The 20,059-nt window shown below is 49.2% G+C and overlaps 1 protein-coding gene and 1 pseudogene across 1 annotated transcript; one reads left to right on the plus strand and one right to left on the minus strand.

Annotated features, from left to right (window-relative positions):
- The first annotated feature begins 905 nt into the window (after positions 1 to 905).
- On the plus strand, positions 906 to 2,006 carry LOC139167073 (olfactory receptor 52K1-like; annotated as a pseudogene).
- Positions 2,007 to 4,109: 2,103 nt separating this feature from the next.
- LOC139166157 (olfactory receptor 52K1-like) lies at positions 4,110 to 5,102 on the minus strand. The gene has a single exon (XM_070749370.1). It carries the CDS (start codon positions 5,100 to 5,102, stop codon positions 4,110 to 4,112), a length of 993 nt encoding a protein of 330 aa, XP_070605471.1.
- Positions 5,103 to 20,059: the final 14,957 nt, after the last annotated feature.

A 20,059-nucleotide genomic window follows, 5' to 3' on the forward strand; every position in this document is an offset into this window, starting at 1 on the left:
GCTTATGCGTTTTCTTTCAACATCTTTCAGTGCAAATTGGGGGCGCTGGGGTGGGGCTCCATTTTCCCTACCCCACTGAGTGTCCCCCCCTGTCCAGGCATTAGCCCACCCCTGCCTACGTACCTGCACCCGTGGAAATCGATGAAAACATGTACGAATGTATGCATGTACACATGTATGTAGGTATGTATGTATGTATATATATATACTGCTCAAAAAAACAGCATGTGAAATTGACGGTCACTCAGTGTTGCTTCCTAAGTGGACAGTTTGATTTCACAGAAGTTGGACTGACTGGGAGTTGTGTTGTGTGGTTTAAGAGTTCCCATTATTTTTTGAGCAGTGTATATATAAATGCACAAAATCTAATAATATAAACACAATGCTAAAAATATCAAGCTAGCTTTTTTAAAAATATGGAATAGGAACTGTGGGCTGGCTGACTGAAGCCCCCAGGCAGGAGCAAGGGTTGGTGGGGGGAGCGTCCACCTCCAGCGGCTGAGCTCTGCTCCTCCGTTCCTCCTTCCTTTGCTTTGCAGTTCCGTTTTGGGGAGGGAGTGGCCAGGCCTGGGAGAAAGCCCAGGTTCCGAACTTGGAGCAAGGAAATCCCCCCATTGTTCCCGAGGAGGAAGCGAGCGGAGTAAAGCACGTGGTGCGCTATTCTTAGGTTCTGCCCCACAAAGCTCGGAGTGGGGTTGCTCACGTTCTTCATGGCTCCGAGAGGAACTCCCAGCCCATCATCCACAGGCAGGAAACTGGCTCTCTAACCGGAGGCAGCGCCTGAAGGTCCCATGATTTAGCAAGAGACGTTCTCCAGAGGAACCGAGGGACAATTGGTGGGGGAAGAAGCAAGGCAACATTTCTATTCAGCCGATTGCGTGGACATAATCAAGACCTCCAAGAGGATGACCCAGGCAGAGCGAGAGAGAGAGAGAGAGCAGCCTCTGCTTCGTTTGGTGCGATCGGCTATACCAGGTGTGACCAACCTCAGCACCTGGGCCCCTCCCGCCTCCTTCCACCTCCTGGGCTTCCCAGGGCTGGAGAAGGTCCAGTGCCTGCTCTCCGCTCCCTTCGCCTTCATCTATGCCACGGCTCTCCTGGGCAATGCCACCCTGCTCTGGGTCATCTGGACAGAGTCCAGCCTGCACCAGCCCATGTACCTCTTCCTCTCCATCCTGGCCCTGACCGACATGGCCATGCCCACCTGCACCCTGCCCAGGATGCTGGGCCTCTTCTGGGCCAACACCCAGGAGACCCCCCTCATGGCCTGCCTGGCACAGATGTTCATGGTGCACGCCATCTCTATGGTGGAATCCGGGACACTGACCACCATGGCCTACGACTGGTACATGGTCATCTGCGACCCACTCAACTACACCACCCTGCTGACCCCAAGGACGGTGGTCAAGTTCGGGGCGGCCATTGTCCTCCGGGCCTTTGTGGTCCTCCTGCCCCTTTGCTTTTGCTGAGGCTGAGCTTTTGTCACTCCCATATATCTCCCACACGTACTGCGAGCACATGGTGCGCCCGTGACACTGGCGTGTGGGGACACCGCTCCCAACAGCCTCGACGGGCTGGCAGTCTCCATGCTCATCATCAGTGGGGACCTGGCCTTCATCTTCACCTCCTACAGGCTGATCCTGCGGACGGTCTTCCGGCTGCCTTCCTTGGAGGCCGAGCACAAGGCCCTCAGCACCTGTGGGGCCCACGTGGGGGTCATCTTCACCTGCTACACCCCTGGGCTCTTCTCCTTCCTCTCCTACCGCTTCGGGCACAACATCCCCCACAGTGTCCACATCTTCCTGGCCAACTTCTACCTGCTGGTCCCTTCCATGCTCAACCCCATGGTTTATGGTGCCAAGACCAAGGAGATCCGTGGGTGGGTGCAGATGGCGATGGGCCTGCAAAGTAGGACGTTCTAGGTCCGAGGCAGAATCCAAGCCGACCCATATTAGCGCTGTGTGGGATTAACAATCTTTGTGGCGTTTCGATCTTTCTGTTCAACGTGGATGCAAATAAATTCATTTTGAAGGAATCGTTGTGGGTAGAATGGTCATCTACTGTTCTCTACTCAGACAATCTCTTAATAGGCAGTGGTTTGATGAGGCCACTGTAGGAGATGACCAGCCTGAGCCTGAGGGAAGGAAGGGTCAAGAGGGTCATAGGTTTGGAGTCCTTTCAAGCCCACAGAGATCCAGACCACCTAGAATTTCATTGACTTTTATCTACTGTCTCTTTGCTTTGACCGTTAGTAGTCCAGGTTCTTGTAGAAAGTACGACCATGCATTAAACATGTATTCATTTCTTCTTATAAAAGAAGTTTATTTAAAATGTATTTAAAATGTTTTATACTTATTGCTAGGTTAGCTAAAATGTTTAAAAATATGTCTAGCAAATGTTGGAAATTTGACCCCTATGACAATCATTAAGTGTTGTTGTTCCTCATGATTCTTGACAAATGCATCTGGTTGTCACTATTTCTCTTCTAGGCTGGGAAGACCTCCCCCCTCTGGTTGTCCCCAATCTCCCCTCTTTGGACCTGGCCTCCGTCCCGTTTTGTTTTGTTTTGTTTTAGTAGTAGTTTGTATAAACATAAGTAATAAAAGTAACAATAAAAGGGAACAATAGGACAGTCGGAGAGGGACGGTAGGCCCAGTGGTGCGCTTATGCACGCCCAGGGGTGGGCTACTGCCCAGATGGGGGGGAAACGCAGTGGGGTAGTGAAAATGGAGCTCCCCCCCAGAGCCCCCAATTTGCACTGAATGATGTTGAAAGACAATGCATGAGCCCCACCCACAGTGTGGTAGCAAAACTTTTGGTAGCCCTTCCTTGTGCACGCCCCTTACAAACCCCTTAAAATGGGGAGAGGTCGAGAGGAGACCATCTAAGGTTAAAGATTTTGGGGGAGAAGCCTCAGACTCAGGTGGTGCATTCCAGGCGTGGGTCCCTTTGTGGCTGAATGTTGATCCAACCCAAGCAGAAGGGGACCGCCCGGTGCGTGTCCTCTTTTGTGCGTCTATAACCACCGTTTACTTCCTGGCCCCTCCCTCCATGCTCTATAATGCCAAGACCCAGGAGAGCCGCATGTGTAGATGGTGCTGATGGCTATGGGCTTGAGAAGCAACCAATGGTAGGCTGAGGCAGAGTTGACAGGTGGCACAATCAACCAGTGGAACAGCTGGCCTCCAGAAGTTGTGGGTGCCCCATCGCTGGAGGATTTTTTAAGGCAGAGGCTGGACGTCCCAGATCACACACACCCAGACTGTACATCCAAGACCCTCAGCCTGCCCTCTTGCATCAGGGCTTGAAATAAAATTGATCTGAGCAAAGTTATCTTCACAATAGCCGCCTTGAATTCTTGGAGGAGGGCGGCCTAGAAATTGAATGAATGAACAAACAAACAAATAAACAAACAAACCGTCTTACCCAATGAGGAACATTGTCTGTTCTAGCACCAAGCCCCCCAGGAATCAGACCATGCAGACCAGCGGGGGTAAAGGATTTACTCTGTACAAGGAATTATTTACAAATAAAGTCTGTTCAAATGAAACTAAAGTCTCTAACTGGCTTTACCGAGAGTCTTATCATCTGGCTAGAGTCCCAGAGAGAGATAAGCATGGTAATAATCACCCAGCTGTAACTATAGTCAGAAGCAGAGATGTACAGGAGTAATCTTGAAGTCTGGAGAAGTTCTTCTGAAAGCCAGGAATGTGTCATTTTAAACACAAGCCAAATCACCACGAAACTAGAAGCCAGAATGACACGTGTTGCATGGCATGACTCATTTTTAAATACTCATTAGTCAGCAGGACTACTACCTCCTCCCACCAAGCCAGTCATGCCTGCTAGCTACCCTGCGTACTCTGGCATCAAGCAGAGGCTCCTCCTCGTTTCCTGAATCATCTCAGGAAGTGCAGAAGGCCCTGGTGGTTGTTCGGAGTATGACATCACTTCTTCTTCACTGCCAGGAATGTAAGACACCTGTACTGCCCCTCCACTGTCTACAGAAGCTTGGTAGACTTGGAGCTTTGTAGCAAGACTTATTCCACGTCGGTTCCAAACAAACCATGTGAACATGCAAACATGCAGCTTGTGAGTAGACGGTTCCTTTACAAGGTTGCCTTTTGGGACAGTTTCTGGTGATAGAAGAGGTGGAGAGCTCTCTCTCGGATCTGCTTGGTCTGCACCCCATAAATAATGGGGTTCATCATTGGCGGGAAGAGCAGGTAGAAGTTAGCCAGGAGAATGTGGATGTAGGCGGGAACCTGGTGACCGAACCTGTGTATGACGGAGGAGAGAACCACGGGCAGGTAGAAGACCAGGATGGCGCAGACGTGAGACAGGCAGGTGCCAAGGGCCTTGTGTTGCTCCTCCTTGGTAGCCAAGCTCAAGACAGCCCGGAGGATCCTGGCGTAGGACAGCACGATGAAGCCCAAGTCAAAGCCAACAATCAGGAGAGCCACGAAGATCCCGTAGAGATTGTTGAAGCGGGTGTCGGAACAGGCCAGTCGCACCACCGCCATGTGCTCACAGTAGCAGTGGGCAATAGTGACGGAGCGGCAGTAGGAGAGTCTCCGGAGCAGAAAGGGCAGGGGCAGCATCAGGCCCACTGCTCTCACCAAAGCCACCAGCCCCGCCTTGGCCACCAGCGAGTGGGTCAGGATGCTGTGGTACCTCAGAGGGTGGCAAACGGCTACGTAGCGGTCGAAGGACATGGCCAAGAGCACCGCAGACTCCATGATGGCGAAGGAGTGGAGGAAGAACATCTGCACCAGGCAGCCAACCAGGCCAATCTCCCCGGCGTTGAACCAGAAGATGCTCAAGGTTTTGGGCACGGTGCTGAGGGACAACACCAGGTCAATGGAGGACAGCATGGAGAGGAAGAGGAACATGGGCTGGTGGAGGCTCCGGTCCGTCTTGATGATGTAGAGGAGGCCGCCGTTGCCCAGGAGGGAGGTGAGGAACATGGCGCAGAAGGGGATGGAGATCCAGGAGTGAGCGTGTTCCAGACCAGGGATGCCAGACAGGAAGAAAACCAGGGGTTCCCAGGGGGTGTGGTTGCCTGCCGACCGATTGTGCGACCCCCGGGGCAGTTGCTTCATTCCAAGGTCTTCCTCGGTGGGGCTTTCATGCACAGACACCACACAGCTGGCGGTGGGAGGAGCTCCCGCTGGGGGCGGAGATCTCCTCCCCTCCTGGAATGCTGCCAGCAAAACAGACGGTCAACCCGACATTCATCATTTCCTCTGCCGTTCTGCCTCTGACTGTTCTGTCTGCATTTGTTCATAATCTACGACACAGAAATGAGAAGAATTTGGGATTTCAAGCCCCCATTTAGGCAGCCAAGCTTTCTCCACGTAGGAAGTTAAAACTCCAGGACTTTTTGAAACACACACAAACAAAAATACACACACACCCAAAAAAAAAAATCTCAAGCAAACAAACAGAATGCTTTACTTTTACTCTTTTCTGGCCAAACCATTTGGCCAGTTGGAGGAGGAGCTAATAAGAACACAATCCCTAAATTGGAGAAAGAGATTTATTTTACCTGTGCAAATGGGCTTTTCTGATCACCAATGTCTGGTGATGGATAAGAAGAAAGGAGGAGGAGGAGGAGGAGGAGGAGGAGAACAACAACAACAACAACAACAACAACGCTTGGAAATATGAATCACCCAGTAATTCAGGCAATTATTAAGGCGAAAGTTCTGCCTTTTTATAGGGCACAGAAAGAAACATAAGCACATCTTTGGTATGTGTGATGTGTCTGAAAGCAAATAATCACACAATGGAAATAGTGGATTCTACATAACATTTCACAAGTGAGCCACATATTTTAATTATATTGTATTGTGAGAGAAGCATGAGCAGTGAAGGAAAACATTGGTAGCCCAGAGCTTTCCCAGAGAAAGAGTCAGATGAAGAGACTGGGCAGTTCGGAAGGAAGGATTGAGGGAGGGAGGGAGGGAGGGAGGGAAGGGAAGGGAAGGAAGGAAGGAAGGAAGGAAGGAGAGGTTCACATTAGCCACAACGTACGTTCTCTATCTCTCTCTCTCTCTCTCTCTCTCTCTCTCTCTCTCTCTCTCTCTCTCTCTCTCTCTCTCTCTCTCTCTCTCTCTCTCTCTCTCTCTCTCTCTCTGAGGGTCTATCTGGCAGGTTAGAAATTTATAGCTTCAGTCTGGCAAGATTCTGTCTAGAGATGATGGTGGTGGTGGTGGTGGTGGTGGTGACTCAGTGGTCAGAGTGCATTATTGCAGACTAATTCTGCTGACTGCTGGCTGCAGTTTAAATCTCCCCGGGCTCAAGGTTGCCTTCCGTCCTTCCCAGGGGGGTCAAGTGAGGCCCCAGATGGTTGGGGGGCAACAGGCTGATTCTGCCAACCGCTCAGAGAGGGCGGGGAAAGCACCGTGAAGCGGGGGGATAAGTCCAGGCGCTCTTACTCTTGCCCCCCATTCAGCTGAGTCCCACTTTTGGTGATTCTCTCGGCCGGGACTCTTCCAGCCTCGCTCTGCGTTGTGGCTGGTGTCGGCTTGGATGGGCCCCAGGCCCTTGTTCTTCCTTCTGTCGCTCCCTCTTGCAAACCTGATTAAGATCTGTCTGCCAGGCAGCAGCAAGTGAAGGGTTGAAGGTGGCTGGATTTCTCTTCCTCGTCTCTGGGCTTCACAGCTGGGCTCAACCGGACTCATAAATGTCAGGCTGGCCACCGACTCAAAACCCCTGGAAGACATGTGGTGGCTTCTGCAGTTCTGCTCCTCCTCTGGCTGCTGGCCCTGAGTTCTAAACTGCCCCACTTGGAGACAGCCTGGTGTTCTGCCCTTTGGGGTAATGGCTAATTTCTCTTCAAAATCACAGGAACAACGTGAGCACCAGTGAGGGTGGGAGACGGGGGGTTGCTTCCCTCCCTCCCTCCCTCCCTCCCTCCCCGGCGATGGGAGTCTCCTGGGTGATGTCTCCTGGGCGAGTCCGTCCCCTGTCCTATTGCTCTCCTATATCTCCTATATCTTCTGTTCTATTCCTATATCTCTTCTTCTATTCTTTCATTGATATGTCTATTCCTATATCTTCTCTTCTCTTCTTTCTTAGATTGATTGACAGTCAATTTCACAGGCTGTTGTGCAAATGGAATAGTTGTACAGAACGAAGTATTCAATGAGATTATTCCATTCATTCAGATCTAGGATGTGTTCTTTGAGTGTCCCCTTTGTTTTTTTGAGCAGTGTATATTCACACAGTCACTGCACAGCAAGACAACTAGAGACAAGGACAGTTTTTTTCCCGAACACCATCACTCTGCTAAACAAATCATTCCCTCAACTATTTACTAAGCCTGCACTGCTATTACCACTAGTTTTTTCTCATGGTTCCCATCCCCCATCTCCTCCCACTCAGGACTGTGTGACTGTCACTTGTTGCTTGTATCCTTAAGATTTTTATTAATATGGATTGTTCCCTGATTGCTTATTTGACCCCTATGACAATCATTAAGTGATAATCATTAAATCATTAACTATTCTATTCTACTCTACTCTGTTCTCTATTCTATTCTATTCTATTCTACTACTCTGTTCTCTACTCTCTTCTCTAATTCTATTCCACTCTCCTCTACTGTATTCTACGGAGAGGGGTGGCATACAAATCCAATAAATTATTATTATTATTATTATTATTATTATTATTATTATTATTATTCTCTGCTATAAAAGCCGCCTCCCCTCCCAGATCAGGTACCTGCAAACGATGCCCAAGCGCTCTCTTTGACTGAGCTGGAAGGTCAGCCCCACTCGCAGCCCCCGTGCTGAGGCAGTAGAGGACTTGGTCATCCGAATACGGCCACTGAGGCCAACTCAAGAACTGGAGGAAGTTCTCTTTAAATAAGAGCTTCTCTTCCCCACGCAAACACACAAACACACGCACGCACACTCCAGCAGAGGCTGAGGAGCCCACCTCCTGCCACAGCGGAAGCCCGTTTGCTCTCCTGGAGCGGCCAAGGGAGCTCCCCGGGGCTGCCAGCAGATCTCCCTGTGGTCTCCCATCCCTTAGCTCCTCCAGAGGAAACACCACCTACCCAGAGGGAGCAGGCGGGAGATGTTGCTCATGTCTGAGAGTTGGGGAATATTCCCAGGCCTGCAAAAGGTTTTCTCCACGTTCCAACTTTGTCCTGGGCCACGGGAGACTTCGTAGTAGCATCCAGGGTCGGTATCTCCAGGCTGGAAAGAGTTTCTTACTTCCGTGGTTGGAAAACAGACTTCGCACCTGACGTATCTTCCATGTTTGGACTCCCGTAATGGAAGGGCTTGGCTGCAGAGGTGGTCAACGCTCCAGCACTGGAGACCTCCAAGAAAAGACTGGGTTGCTATTGGGACTAGCGTCATGTGGGGTCTCCAGCACCAGCAGGGGGTTGGACTAGACCAGAGGTCCCCAACCGCCGGTCCGCGGACCGGGACCGGGCCGTTGGGGTTTTCCAGCCGGTCCGCGGCGCCGCTGCCCTCCCGGCAGAGGACATTATGCAGGACAGGGTGGGGCGTCGGGCAGGGCGGGGAGAATCAGGAGGCTCCTTTGGCGGCTGGGGGCTGCCTGGCTTTGTGATTTTGGCTGGGGGGGAGTTAGGAAGGTCCTACTTCTCCCCCCCCCCAGCCAAAAACTCAAAGCCTATCTGCTGGATACGGGCGATGAGCGGGACGAGCGGCGCCGAAGCCGGTGGCTGTGGCAGCTGCTGCAAGAGGCTTCCGCGCCGCTCTGTCCCACTCATCGCCCGTATCCAGCAGATAGGCTTTGAGTTTTTGGCTGGGGGGGGAGGAGAAGTAGGACCTTCCTAAGTCCCCCCCCAGCCAAAAACTCAAAGCCTATCTGCTGGATACGGGCGATGAGTGGGACAGAGCGGCGCGGAAGCCTCTTGCAGCAGCTGCCACAGCCACCGGCTTCGGCGCCGCTCATCCCGCTCATTCCCCGTGTCTGGCAGAAGCTGCTTCCCGAGTGCTCTTGGCTGGCGGGATTCAAAGTGCTGGGGTGGGGGGTGTCCTGACAGCCCCCCCACCCCAGTGCTTCGCCTCCCGCTGGGACACCCCCCCACCCCAGCACTTTGAATCCCGCCGGCCAAGAGCACTCGGGCAGCAGCTTCTGCCAGACACGGACAATTAGCGGGACGAGCGGCGCCGAAGCCGGTGGCTGTGGCAGCTGCTGCAAGAGGCTTCCGCGCCGCTCGTCCCACCCATTGCCCGTATCCAGCAGAAGCTGCTGCCCGAGTGCTCTTGGCCGGTGGGATTCAAAGTGCTGGGGTGGGGGTGTCCCAGCAGGAGGCGAAGCACTGGGGTGGGGGGGCTGTCGGGACACCCCCCACCCCAGCACTTTGAATCCCGCTGGCCAAGAGCACTCAGGCAGCAGCTTCTGCTGGATACGGGCGATGGGTGGGACGAGCGGCGCGGAAGCCGGTGGCTGTAGCAGCTGCTGCAAGAGGCTTCCGCGCCGCTCTGTCCCACTCATCGCCCGTATCCAGCAGATAGGCTTTGAATTTTTGGCTGGGGGGTGGAGAAGTAGGACCTTCCTAACTCCCCCCCCCCCAGCCAAAATCACAAAGCCAGGCAGCCCCCAGCCGCCAAAGGAGCCTCCTGATTCTCCCCGTCCTGTGGAGAAGTGTGGAGGGCTGCGTCACTAAGCTCCACCCCTCCATAACCCCACCCCCATATGACCAAAGCCCCGCCCCCCCGGGCCGTGGAAAATTGGTCTAGCTTAAAGCCGGTCCCTGGTGCAAAAAAGGTTGGGGACCTCTGGACTAGACGACCTGCAGGGTCCCTTCCCACTCTAATAATAAAGTAATGAATAAATAAAGTACTAAGAGAAGAGAATCTTTGTAGCTCAGGATTGAACTGTGGGGTCTTTGGTGCCCTCTCAGCTGGGGGGGGGCTTCTTGCAGATGTCCCATCACTCACCTAGTTTGGTAATAAAACATCTGCAAGAAAACCACCCAAGCTCTGAGACCATCAAGGACCCCAAAGTTTTCCTCCTCCTCCTCCTCCCCCTTTCTCCTCCTCCCCCACCTTCTCCGTTCTCCTTCTCCTCCTCTCCTTTCTCCTTCTTTCTCCTCTTCCTCCTCCTCCTTTCTCTTTCTCTTTCTCCTTTCTCCTCTTCCTCCTCCTTCCTCCTCCCAAGGTGCACATGAGTGATTCAGGAACCTCTTCTTGATGCTAGGGTATGCAGAGTTGCCAGAAGGCACGAGTGGCTAAGCAAGAGGAGGTCTCTGCGTGAATAGATCTCTAGAACAATTGGCCACGCCCTTAGGCTATTTAGAGTTGAGCCACGTGATGCTTTGGTGTGGAAGTCAACTTCCGTTACATTCCAAATGTCCTCTCAGGCTTCTCTCTTGGGATATTGTTATTTCAATGATGAATTACAAACTGGGGAGTTGGGCTCATTATCTCCGGGCTTCCTGCCAACTCAGCATGAGTCACTTAATGAGAGCGGTGTGATCAAATAAAAATATCTGTGAGTTTTGGCTTCTGTTTCGGACTCTAATTATCAGTTGGCATCAAACAGACGTATTTCTTGCTTTGTTGCTTGATCTCTAAATCCAAACCTCCCTAAATCCTAAAATATTAGAATTACATGCTTAAATCTTGTAAAATTGGTGTGGGGGGGCTATTTCTTGGGGGGGGGCTCATCTCTGGCGGAGCCTCCCACCACCTGCACTACTGGTACCGAACCGGGAGCAAACCACCACCGATAAACACGCATACGTTTATTTAAGAACAAGGTATTCATCGTGAAATTGCACATTATTTTCAAATGATTCCCCAGTGACATATTTATTATTTTGCTGGTGGGTGGCTTTCACTGATAGATTACATATAAAAACCCAGACCTAAAAACTGGGGTGGAAATCAGAAATTCTCTAAAGCTTCCTAAACTTTGGCTTCTTTAATTCATACCTAACTCCAGCATTGTTTTATGGCAACAGGGTTCATACATTGGGATGTCACAGAAAGATGATGGATTGATTCTTCCGTTTCTATACATTTCTTTGACTTGTGAGCAATTTGTGATGCATTTTTCATTTTTCTGCTTTTTTATTTCTTGTTAACATGAATAGCTATATATCTTTTGTGAATTTTTACATTTCTTTTTGGGGGGGTTATTATTTTTATTATTGTTGGTATTGTTTAAATAAATCAGTGCTGTCTTTTCTTTAACTTGTGTTAAAAACCTCATTCACATTGAGTTGTTTTTTCAAAGAAACCTGTAATGTCATAATGCCCCGGCATTGTCTATGTGCTGATCCAAGCAATTTTGGAGTGGACAGATGGAAATTTGGTACATTTTCTAAGTGCCAGCCAAGAGCTTTTGGTGTGAGAGCCTGTGCGCTGACAACCACCAAGAAGGAAGGAAGGAAGGAAGGAAGGAAGGAAGGAAGGAAGGAAGGAGGGAGTGAGGGAGGGAGGGAGGGAGGGAGGAGGAAGGAAGAGATGGAGAGAGAGAGATGGATACATAGATATGCATCCTAAGAAGTCTGTAAGGGTCGTGCATAACCACTGTGCCTACCATCCCTGTCCTACTGCCCTGTTGTCCTCTTTTATCATTACTTTTTACTTATGTTTATACAAACTACTACGATCCTATAAATGTTTGACAAATATATAAATAAATAAACAAACAAACAAACAAACAAATAAATAATAAAATAAAATAAATAGGGTTTGGAGAGGTATACAAAGAGTAATGGGTTTATTTATTGAATACTTGACAGTTCTTCCTTCTCTTGTACCTTAACATGATCCTTAATAAATAGTTTTACCCATAAACACGTTAATCATTTCAGTCATTCTCTAGAACTGAACTTTTCTAGCAAGTAAAGAAAATTGAGCTACTTGCCTAATCTGTTCTCATGCGGGACCTTAAAATACAGTGCAAAGCCTTCAAATGTCCCTGTGCTCCTCAACCAATCCTGCTGTCTCTTATTTGTCCTTTTTGTGGCTATTCAAATTATGGGACTTAAGCCACTGAAAAAGAGTTTGGTTTCTATTCAGCAGCTTATTTCAATCTGAAGCATGATCTACGGCTGTCTCTTTATACATCCCCTCCCTTGACTGACAGCTCTGGAGATGGGCAGGAGAGACACGTGGATATAACAGGGGGGGGGGGCTTGGCAAAACCCCTGATTTCAGCCTGGCCGCAATGGAAAGGAAAACGGAGCCGGCTTTGTTCATGCAAACAATTCCTTCAAGCGAAGCGTCCGGCTGGCCTCCCCCAGCTGGCAACTGCCCAGAAGAGCTTCCATCCTCCCGGGAGGAGCTGGGGGGGGGCCGCCGTGTCTGTCCAGGGGGGGGGAGCCTTCAAAGGGCCGCAGAGGGCCGAGGGGGGGGAGTGCGAGACAGACACTGCTTCCTTCCTTCCCCTTAGAGAGCCCGAAGTGGTTCCTCTCATTTGGACGGAGGCCGAAAACAAGGTCATTCACCCTTTCCCCTTCGGATCTCCTGGAACAGGGACTGTTTTTGTGGCAGAGTGGCCCCTTGGAGGCCGGCAAGTCCTCCTGCTGCCCCTGAAGTGGGACACACACACACCTGGGAGCCTGGGAGGTTGTTGGTTCCCTGCAACTGTTGATGGCCGGTCCCTCCTGAGCGCCTGCTGGACCGAGGCGGAGGTGGCCGCCCCGAGAAAGTCCAGCGAGAGAGCCAATTAATTGGAGCCCCGGGCGTTTCCTCCCCTCTGGCACCAAAGAAACTTTGGACACTTTTAATGGGTCTCCAGGGCTCCGTGTGCGCCTGAGCCGGAGGATGGAAGAAGAGCTCCGAGTTCAAAGGAGGCGGCACTAATTGGCCCCCAAAGTGGACCGTCCCTCGCCTGCCGCCTCCTGCCAAGTTGAAACGGAGATAGAACAGGATTCTTCATTGGCCGAGTGTGATTGGACACACTAGGAATTTGTCTTTGGTGCAGATGCTCTCAGTACAACATAAAAAAATATGTACATTTGTCAAGAATCATGTGGTACAACACTTAGTGATTGTCATAGGGGTCAAATAAGCAACGAGGAAACAATCAATATTAATAAAAAAATCTCAAGCAACAAGTGACAGTCACCCAGTCATAAGTGGGAGGAGTTGGGTGATAGGAACGGTGAGAAAAAAGTAGTGGTAATAGTAGTGCAGCCTTAGTAAATAGTTTGGCACTGTTGGCTCACTTAGCCAGACTCCATCCAAAGACCCAACGCTCGATTGGTGAATAAATGAGTGTAAATAGAATGAAAGTGAATGGTTGTTTTTTCTTTAAATGGGGGTTAGATATAGAAACCTAGAAGATTGACGGCAGAAAAAGACCTCCTGGTCCATCTCGTCTGCCCTTCTACTATTTCCTGTATTTTATCTTAGGGTGGATCTGTGTTTATCCCAGGCAGGTTTACATTCAGTGACTGTGGATTCACCAACCACGTCTGCTGGGAGTTTGTTCCAAGCATCTACTACTTTTTCAGTAAAGTAATATTTTCTCACATATTTTCTAAACTTTCCCCCAACTAACCTCAGATTGTGCCAATATTGTGCCAATCTATAATTTAGATTGCTTTGACTTCTGGATTTCTTTTATATTTTTGTACTGTTCCTGTTGTAAGCTGCGCTGCGGAGAAGGGCGGCATGGACATCTAAGTAATAAAATAACCATAATAAATAAATAAATATGTGGTTTGTGGATAAATAAAGGTGACGTTTTCCTGGAAGGAAGGGCCACGCTCCTTACCAGCTTACTTCTCTCAGAGCTGTGAGGCTGAATCAGGCCCTCAGCCCATCACCTGGTTCAGCCTTATGGGTCCCCCCAAGGGCATTGGATCGGTGTGTCGGGTCTGCCATCTTCAGCTTGGTGCTTTGCTGGCATCCTGCCATTGAAGGCTAAGAGGGAGGGAGGAATAAATGGGCAATGGACATGTATGGGATAGAGGGAGATTGTAGAAAGACAGCTATAATAATTTAATTTAATTTAATTTAATAATTTAATTTAATTTAATAATTTAATAATTTAATAATTTAATAATTTAATTTAATTTAATTTAATTTAATTTAATTTAATTTAATTTAATTTAATTTAATTTAATTTAATTTAATTTAATTTAATTTAATTTAATTTAATTTAATTTAATTTAATTTAATTTAATTTGCCACAGGATTGGCTGAAGAAAGCAGGAGGGCTGGGGACCAGTTTGTGCCAGCAGCCAAGGCCCTGGGCCCTGAGAGGGAATGTGGGTTGCCCCAAACATTTCAGCATTCTCAAAAGACCCAGGCAGGCTCCTATTGGCTGAAGGTGGCCTGGTCAGGGAGGGAGGGCTCGGAGGGGGGGGGGGGACCCTTCGTATCTTTTGAGGGTGGGAAATCCAGCTCTAGCCTGACTCTACTGCAGGGGTCTCCGCCTTCCTGATGCTGCAACCCCTTAATGCAGTTCCTTGTGTTGTGGTGACCATAAGTCTAGCACCAATTCTCCCAATAGAGCTTGATTGGCAGGAAGGTCAGAGGGATGCCCCCACTGTCAACGCCTGATTGGTCGGATTGTGAAAATAGGTTCCAAGGTGGCCAGAATAGGAGCTTTGGTTCCTCACACCAGGGGAAGTTTGTCTTTCACCCCCAGGGTCTTAGGAGATCTCTGTGAAATGGCCACTCGACCCGTTGTTGTTGTGAGCCGCCCCGAGTCTTTGGAGAAGGGCGGCATACAAGTTTAATAAATTATTATTATTATTATTATTATTATTATTATTATTATTATTATTATTATTATAAATTATTATTATAAAGGGGTCCCAACCCCCAGGTGGAGAACCCCTGTCCTAGGCCATTCCAGATGTACGGACACCAGGATGCATGCACTCAGTCAAGTACTAACGCAAGCTTTGTGCCTATGGCTTGTGCCCGGGAGCTGCACCCTGCAAGACCCTGCGAGGCCCCCAAAAGAGGCAAGAGAAGCAGGAACAGGTGGAAGCTTTTCAAGGAGAGAAACAACCTGGAATTAGGGAGAATTGATAATAATCCGGATTCTTCAGATTTACTTTGTTAAAAAACTACTCCCGGTAAATGAAGGCATTAGCCCTAAGATTCATTATGAAGACTTGCAAACCATATTTTTTTTTTTAAATGGAGGGAGTAAATGACTGACCCGAAGCCATGGGACTTAAACAGGAGGCCAATTGTTTTCAATGGAAGAATTCCACCTTTTGCTCTGCAGCCTCAATAAATGAAGCTGCACTGCCACCTAGTGGGCTTTGTCTGAATCTCAACCACCGGTAAAATTCTGCCAGGTGAGATTTTCACCTGCTAAGGTCGTGATTCAGGTCATCCTCGACTTACAACGGTTCACTTAGTGACAGTTCAAGTTACAACATTACTGAAAAAAGGGACCTCTGAACATTTTTCACACTTATGACCGTCGCAACTGCCCCATAACCAAAGTTTGGGTGCTTGGCAAGTGACTCAGACTTGTGACGCTTGCGGTGTCACGTGACCCCTTTTGCGACCGTCTCACAGGCAGCATCAACGGGCGGAAACAGAGTCACATCACAGCCGTGTCACTAATTCAATGACTCAGTTAACAGCCGTGGCAAGAAAGGTTGTAAAAGGAGGCGGGACTCAGTTCACAAATTTCTCACTTGGCAAGATGGATTTTGGGTTCATTTGTGGTCATAAGTCATTGTTTTTATCATTATTTATTCGGCCTCTATGCCGCCCACTCCCCAAGGACTCAGGGTGGCTGACAACAGTAATAAAATGCAATATAAATAGGTACAAAGTGATAAAAAGAAGTGGAATATTTAAATAAGTGGAATATTTATCCCTGACCTTGTGTTCCTGCAATACACACACACCCTGTGTTGGGATGGAATGGGATGGAGTTGGAAGGGGCCTTGGAGGCCTCCTAGTCCAGCCCTCTGCCCCAGCAGGAGGACCTACTCCATTCCAGATAAGGGACTGTCCAGGCCCATGATTTCTGGTGGCAAGGTGTTCCACCGGTTAGAAAAGTTTTCCTTCAGCTTGTCTTACTCTTAACCTGGGTTGATTTTATGTGGAATGGCAGCCCAGTAACTGAATGAAGGGGAGGAAAGGAGACCACACCAGGGACTTTTAGCAAACAAGGTTTGCCAAGGGACTCTATGACCATGACGGAGCCCTGAGTGACAGCTGGCAGTCATTGAGGTCATTAAGCGGGTCCCCAGGCCACCTGGCCTTACAACATTTTTGCTGCAGTTGTTAACCTTTTGTGAGGGAATCACACACCACCTCTGGAGACAACATCTTCAGCCCCACTGAAAAATTCTTACTGTCAAGACATTTCTTCTTAATTTTGGTTGGGTCTAGGTTTGTGTTTGCTTGTGTGTGTGTGTGTGTGTGTGTGTGTGTGTGTGTGTGTGTTTTAAGAGAAAGTCAACTTATTGTCCAAAGCATCAGGACAAGAAGCAACGGGTGGAGACGAATCAGAGAGAGAAGCAACCAAGAACTAAGAAGGAGGAAGGTTAGTGACTACTTCACCTTCAACCGCAACAACACACGAGCACGTAATAGATTCAAACTTGACTGCAGAAAATACGACTTCAGCAATAGAGGGGTCAACGCTTGGAATGCACTACCAGACTCTGTGGTTTCTTCCCCAAACCCCCAAAATCCTCAACCTCAGATTGTCTACAGTCGACCTCTCCCCGTGCATAAATGCACCAGTGTGCCCTCCGTCCCTGTCCTAGTGTCCTATTTTCTTCTTTTATCATCACTTTCTTCTTGGGTTATGCTTATACAAACTACAATCCGATACTTGTTTGACAAATAAATAAAATAAAATTCTCATCAATGAGAACCATTATAACCTGTGGAAGGGCTTGACACAAGAAACTATAAGTGCTCAGACATTGGAAGTGTTGAAGAAGAGATTGGGCAACTATTTGTCTGAGTTGGTATAAGGATTCCTACCTGAGCAGAGGGGGGTCGGACTAGATGACCTCTAAGGTCCCTTCCAACTCTTGTTATTCTTCTTTCTCCACACATGCCCAGGAAAGACAGGGCTGCCCATGTGGGTCCCACCTCGGGAGGCCTCATTACCGCAGACTCCGAGCGAAGGTCAGTGGAGAGGCAGCCGGCCAGCGAGGGAGGCAGCAAAAACTTCCAGGAAACTTTTCTCCCTCCAATTAGGGCCCGAGGGAGAGGCGGCTGGACCAGTCGGCCTCAGGGATAGTGGCAAGGGTTGTGCCAGACCTGGTGCCAGCCAGTCCTGGGCGGCTCTGTGGGAGCGTCCAGCTCATTACGGCTAATTGGCCTCTGGGCTCAAGGCGGCTCTCAGGAGGGGGAAGGAAGGAGGCTGTTTGTCCAGCGGTCAGAGTTTAAACAAGGGGGGGGGATAAAGTTTGTTGCCTTCCTGGAAACTCTTCATGTAGGAGGTCAAGTCAAGGCAGGCCCGATCCTGTGCGCCAGACATGGAGAGCATCCTTCCGTCTCTCTCAGGAAACTAGACCCACCAAGGGTCCGTGGTTTATATGGCTGCAATTGAACCCCAAAGCTCCACGGCTGAGCCAGATGGTTCTTCAGTGGGTTTTGCTCCGTTTTATGACCTTTCTGGTCGCTAAGTGAATCACTGCAGTTCTTGAGCTAATTAGATGGTTGTTAAGTGAATCTGGCTTCCCTCATTGACTTCGCTGGCTGGAACACGGCAACCACCATGAATATGAGCCGGTTGTCTAATAGAAGCATAGAAACCTAGAAGACTGACGGCAGAAAAAGACCTCCTGGTCCATCCAGTCTGCCCTTATGCTATTTCCTGTATTTTATCTCAGGATGGATCTGTGTTTATCCCAGGCAGGTTTACATTCAGTTCCTGTGGATTGACCAACCACGTCTGCTGGACGTTTGTTCCAATACTATTATTCTCCAAAGCCCCTGAGGGTAGAACAAGAAGCAACGGGTGGAAACTAAACAAGGAGAGAAGAACGAAGAGGAAAATTTCTGGCAGTGAGAACAATTAATCAGTGGAACCACCTGCCTCCAGAAGTTGTGCATGTTCCAACACTGGAAGATTTTTAAAAGATGTTAGATAACCAGGGGTGGGCTACTGCCCAGACGGGGGGGGAACACACAGTGGGGTAGCGGAAATGGAGCTCCCCCCCCCCAAAACACCCAATTTGCACTGAAAGATGTTGGGGGGGAAATGCATAAGCCTGCCCACAGTGGGGTAGTAAAAATTTTGGTAGCCCTTCACCGTGGATAACTATCTGTCTGTTTAGGTTGAGATTAGTTGTGAATAACTACTGTTCTGTTGTTGTTTTTAATGATTATTATTATTGTTGTTGATGGTCTTTGACTGTAATAAAAGTCTATTTATACTCAGACACACACAGATACACTAACTTGAATTAAAGTTTACTTTGAGAAATAACGTCTCTTCAGATAAACAGTCCAAAGTCACGCATGTAATAAGTCAGAATAACACTCCAAATATTACCAAGTGCATAGTCTTCCTCACCAGTTCTCTTGGCCATAATCAGTAAACAAAGACCTCCAGCCCAAACACATTGTAGGTCTAATGCAGGACTACAGGGCAGAGAGATGGCAGAGAATTGCAGAGCAAACCTAGCAGTGAGTAGCCAGACAAAGAGAAAACAGAAAGAAAACTCCAGAGAAATGAGCTATAAACTCTAGCTCCCTCTTGTGGCAGTCTGCAACACCTGCAGCCAATCTATTTGTTTATTCATTTGATTTTTATGCCGCCCTTCTCCTTGGACTCAGGACGGTTTACAACCTGTTAGCAATAGCACTTTTTTAAACAGAGCCAGCATATTTGCCCCCACAATCCGGGTCCTCATTTGACCCACCTTAGAAGGATGGAAGGCTGAGTCAACCTGGAGCCAGTGATGAGATTTGAACCGCTGACCTGCAGATCTCCAGTCAGCTTCAGTGGCCTGCAGGACTGCGCTCTACCCACTGCGCCACCCCGGCCCTACATTGCCAACCCAACAGTTATGGACAGAGTCCTAACAGAGACCCCTATTTTAAAAGATGGGGCTACTTGCCCATAAACCCTGTTTTCCTCCTGGCGTCACCCTCTCTCAGGCGGTCTCCCTCAATGTTCAGGCTGGAAAGGTCCTCATGCTCGGCAGGGCCTTCTAGGTGGTGATCATGAGCCCCTCCAAGTGGACCTGGAATGCTACTAAGAACCCATGTTGCCCTACTGCAGGTATCTGGCATTGTCCCACCAGAGACCCAATTGCCAAATACCCAAACTGTGGTCATGTGACCGGGGGTAGGGGGCACCACAATGACCATGAAGTCTCCTTTGGGAGATAGGGGTCACTTCCAATGGCCCTTAAACAGTTGCTGCTCCAAGTAGCATCCAAGCTAAGTCAGGGCCAACGTGCTGCTCAAAGTTCCCATTTATTGCTGGAAGCTGAATCGGAGTTAACCTCCCTCGTCCCTCCACCCACCCAGAAACTTGTCATGTTGCCCGCTCAGGTTTTATTTATTTATTTATTTATTAGATTTGTATGCCGCCACTTTCTGTAGACTCGGGGCGGCTCACAACACAATTGTGCCAGCATGGCCAGTCCTCCTCCCGCTTCCGCCCAGGTGGGTGGGCACAGGATGGCCTTGAACCCCTCAAAGAAAGTAGGCTTTGTGGCTGCATCCGCTCCCCTGCTGACATTCACCCCTCCCAAGGGCCCACCAACATCAGGCCTCCTATAGAGCAGTGTGGGGAGCCGTTAATTTATCACCCTGTCCTGCACCAGCCTCTCTGGTCTTCGAATGTTCCTCTGCATTGAGCAATGTTCACATTTTATCTGAAAAAAATATGAATGAATAGAAGATGCTGTGACCGGCCTGCAGGACCTGACTTTGGAACCACCTTCTACCCTCGCTTGCACAAAAGAGGATGTGTGGAAAGTACTTGCGGTGGCTTTCGTGCCTTTGGAAACTCTGAGGTTTGGGGTGTAAGTACAGGGTCCTAGAACCCTCCAACTGAAAGGGACCTTGAAGTCCACAAGTCTTGAAGCTGCCAAGGCTGGAGAGCCCAGTTCTAGACCGGTCCCTGCTCAAGGCTGGAGTCCTCCTACAATTCTGGACAA

This window comes from Erythrolamprus reginae, chromosome 4 (assembly GCF_031021105.1).
Source record: "Erythrolamprus reginae isolate rEryReg1 chromosome 4, rEryReg1.hap1, whole genome shotgun sequence".
NCBI lineage: Eukaryota > Metazoa > Chordata > Lepidosauria > Squamata > Dipsadidae > Erythrolamprus > Erythrolamprus reginae.

Bases quoted from the DNA above. Each gene is read 5' to 3' on its own strand.
- LOC139166157 (XM_070749370.1), bottom strand. From the start codon at position 5,102: ATGAAGCAACTGCCCCGGGGGTCGCACAATCGGTCGGCAGGCAACCAC.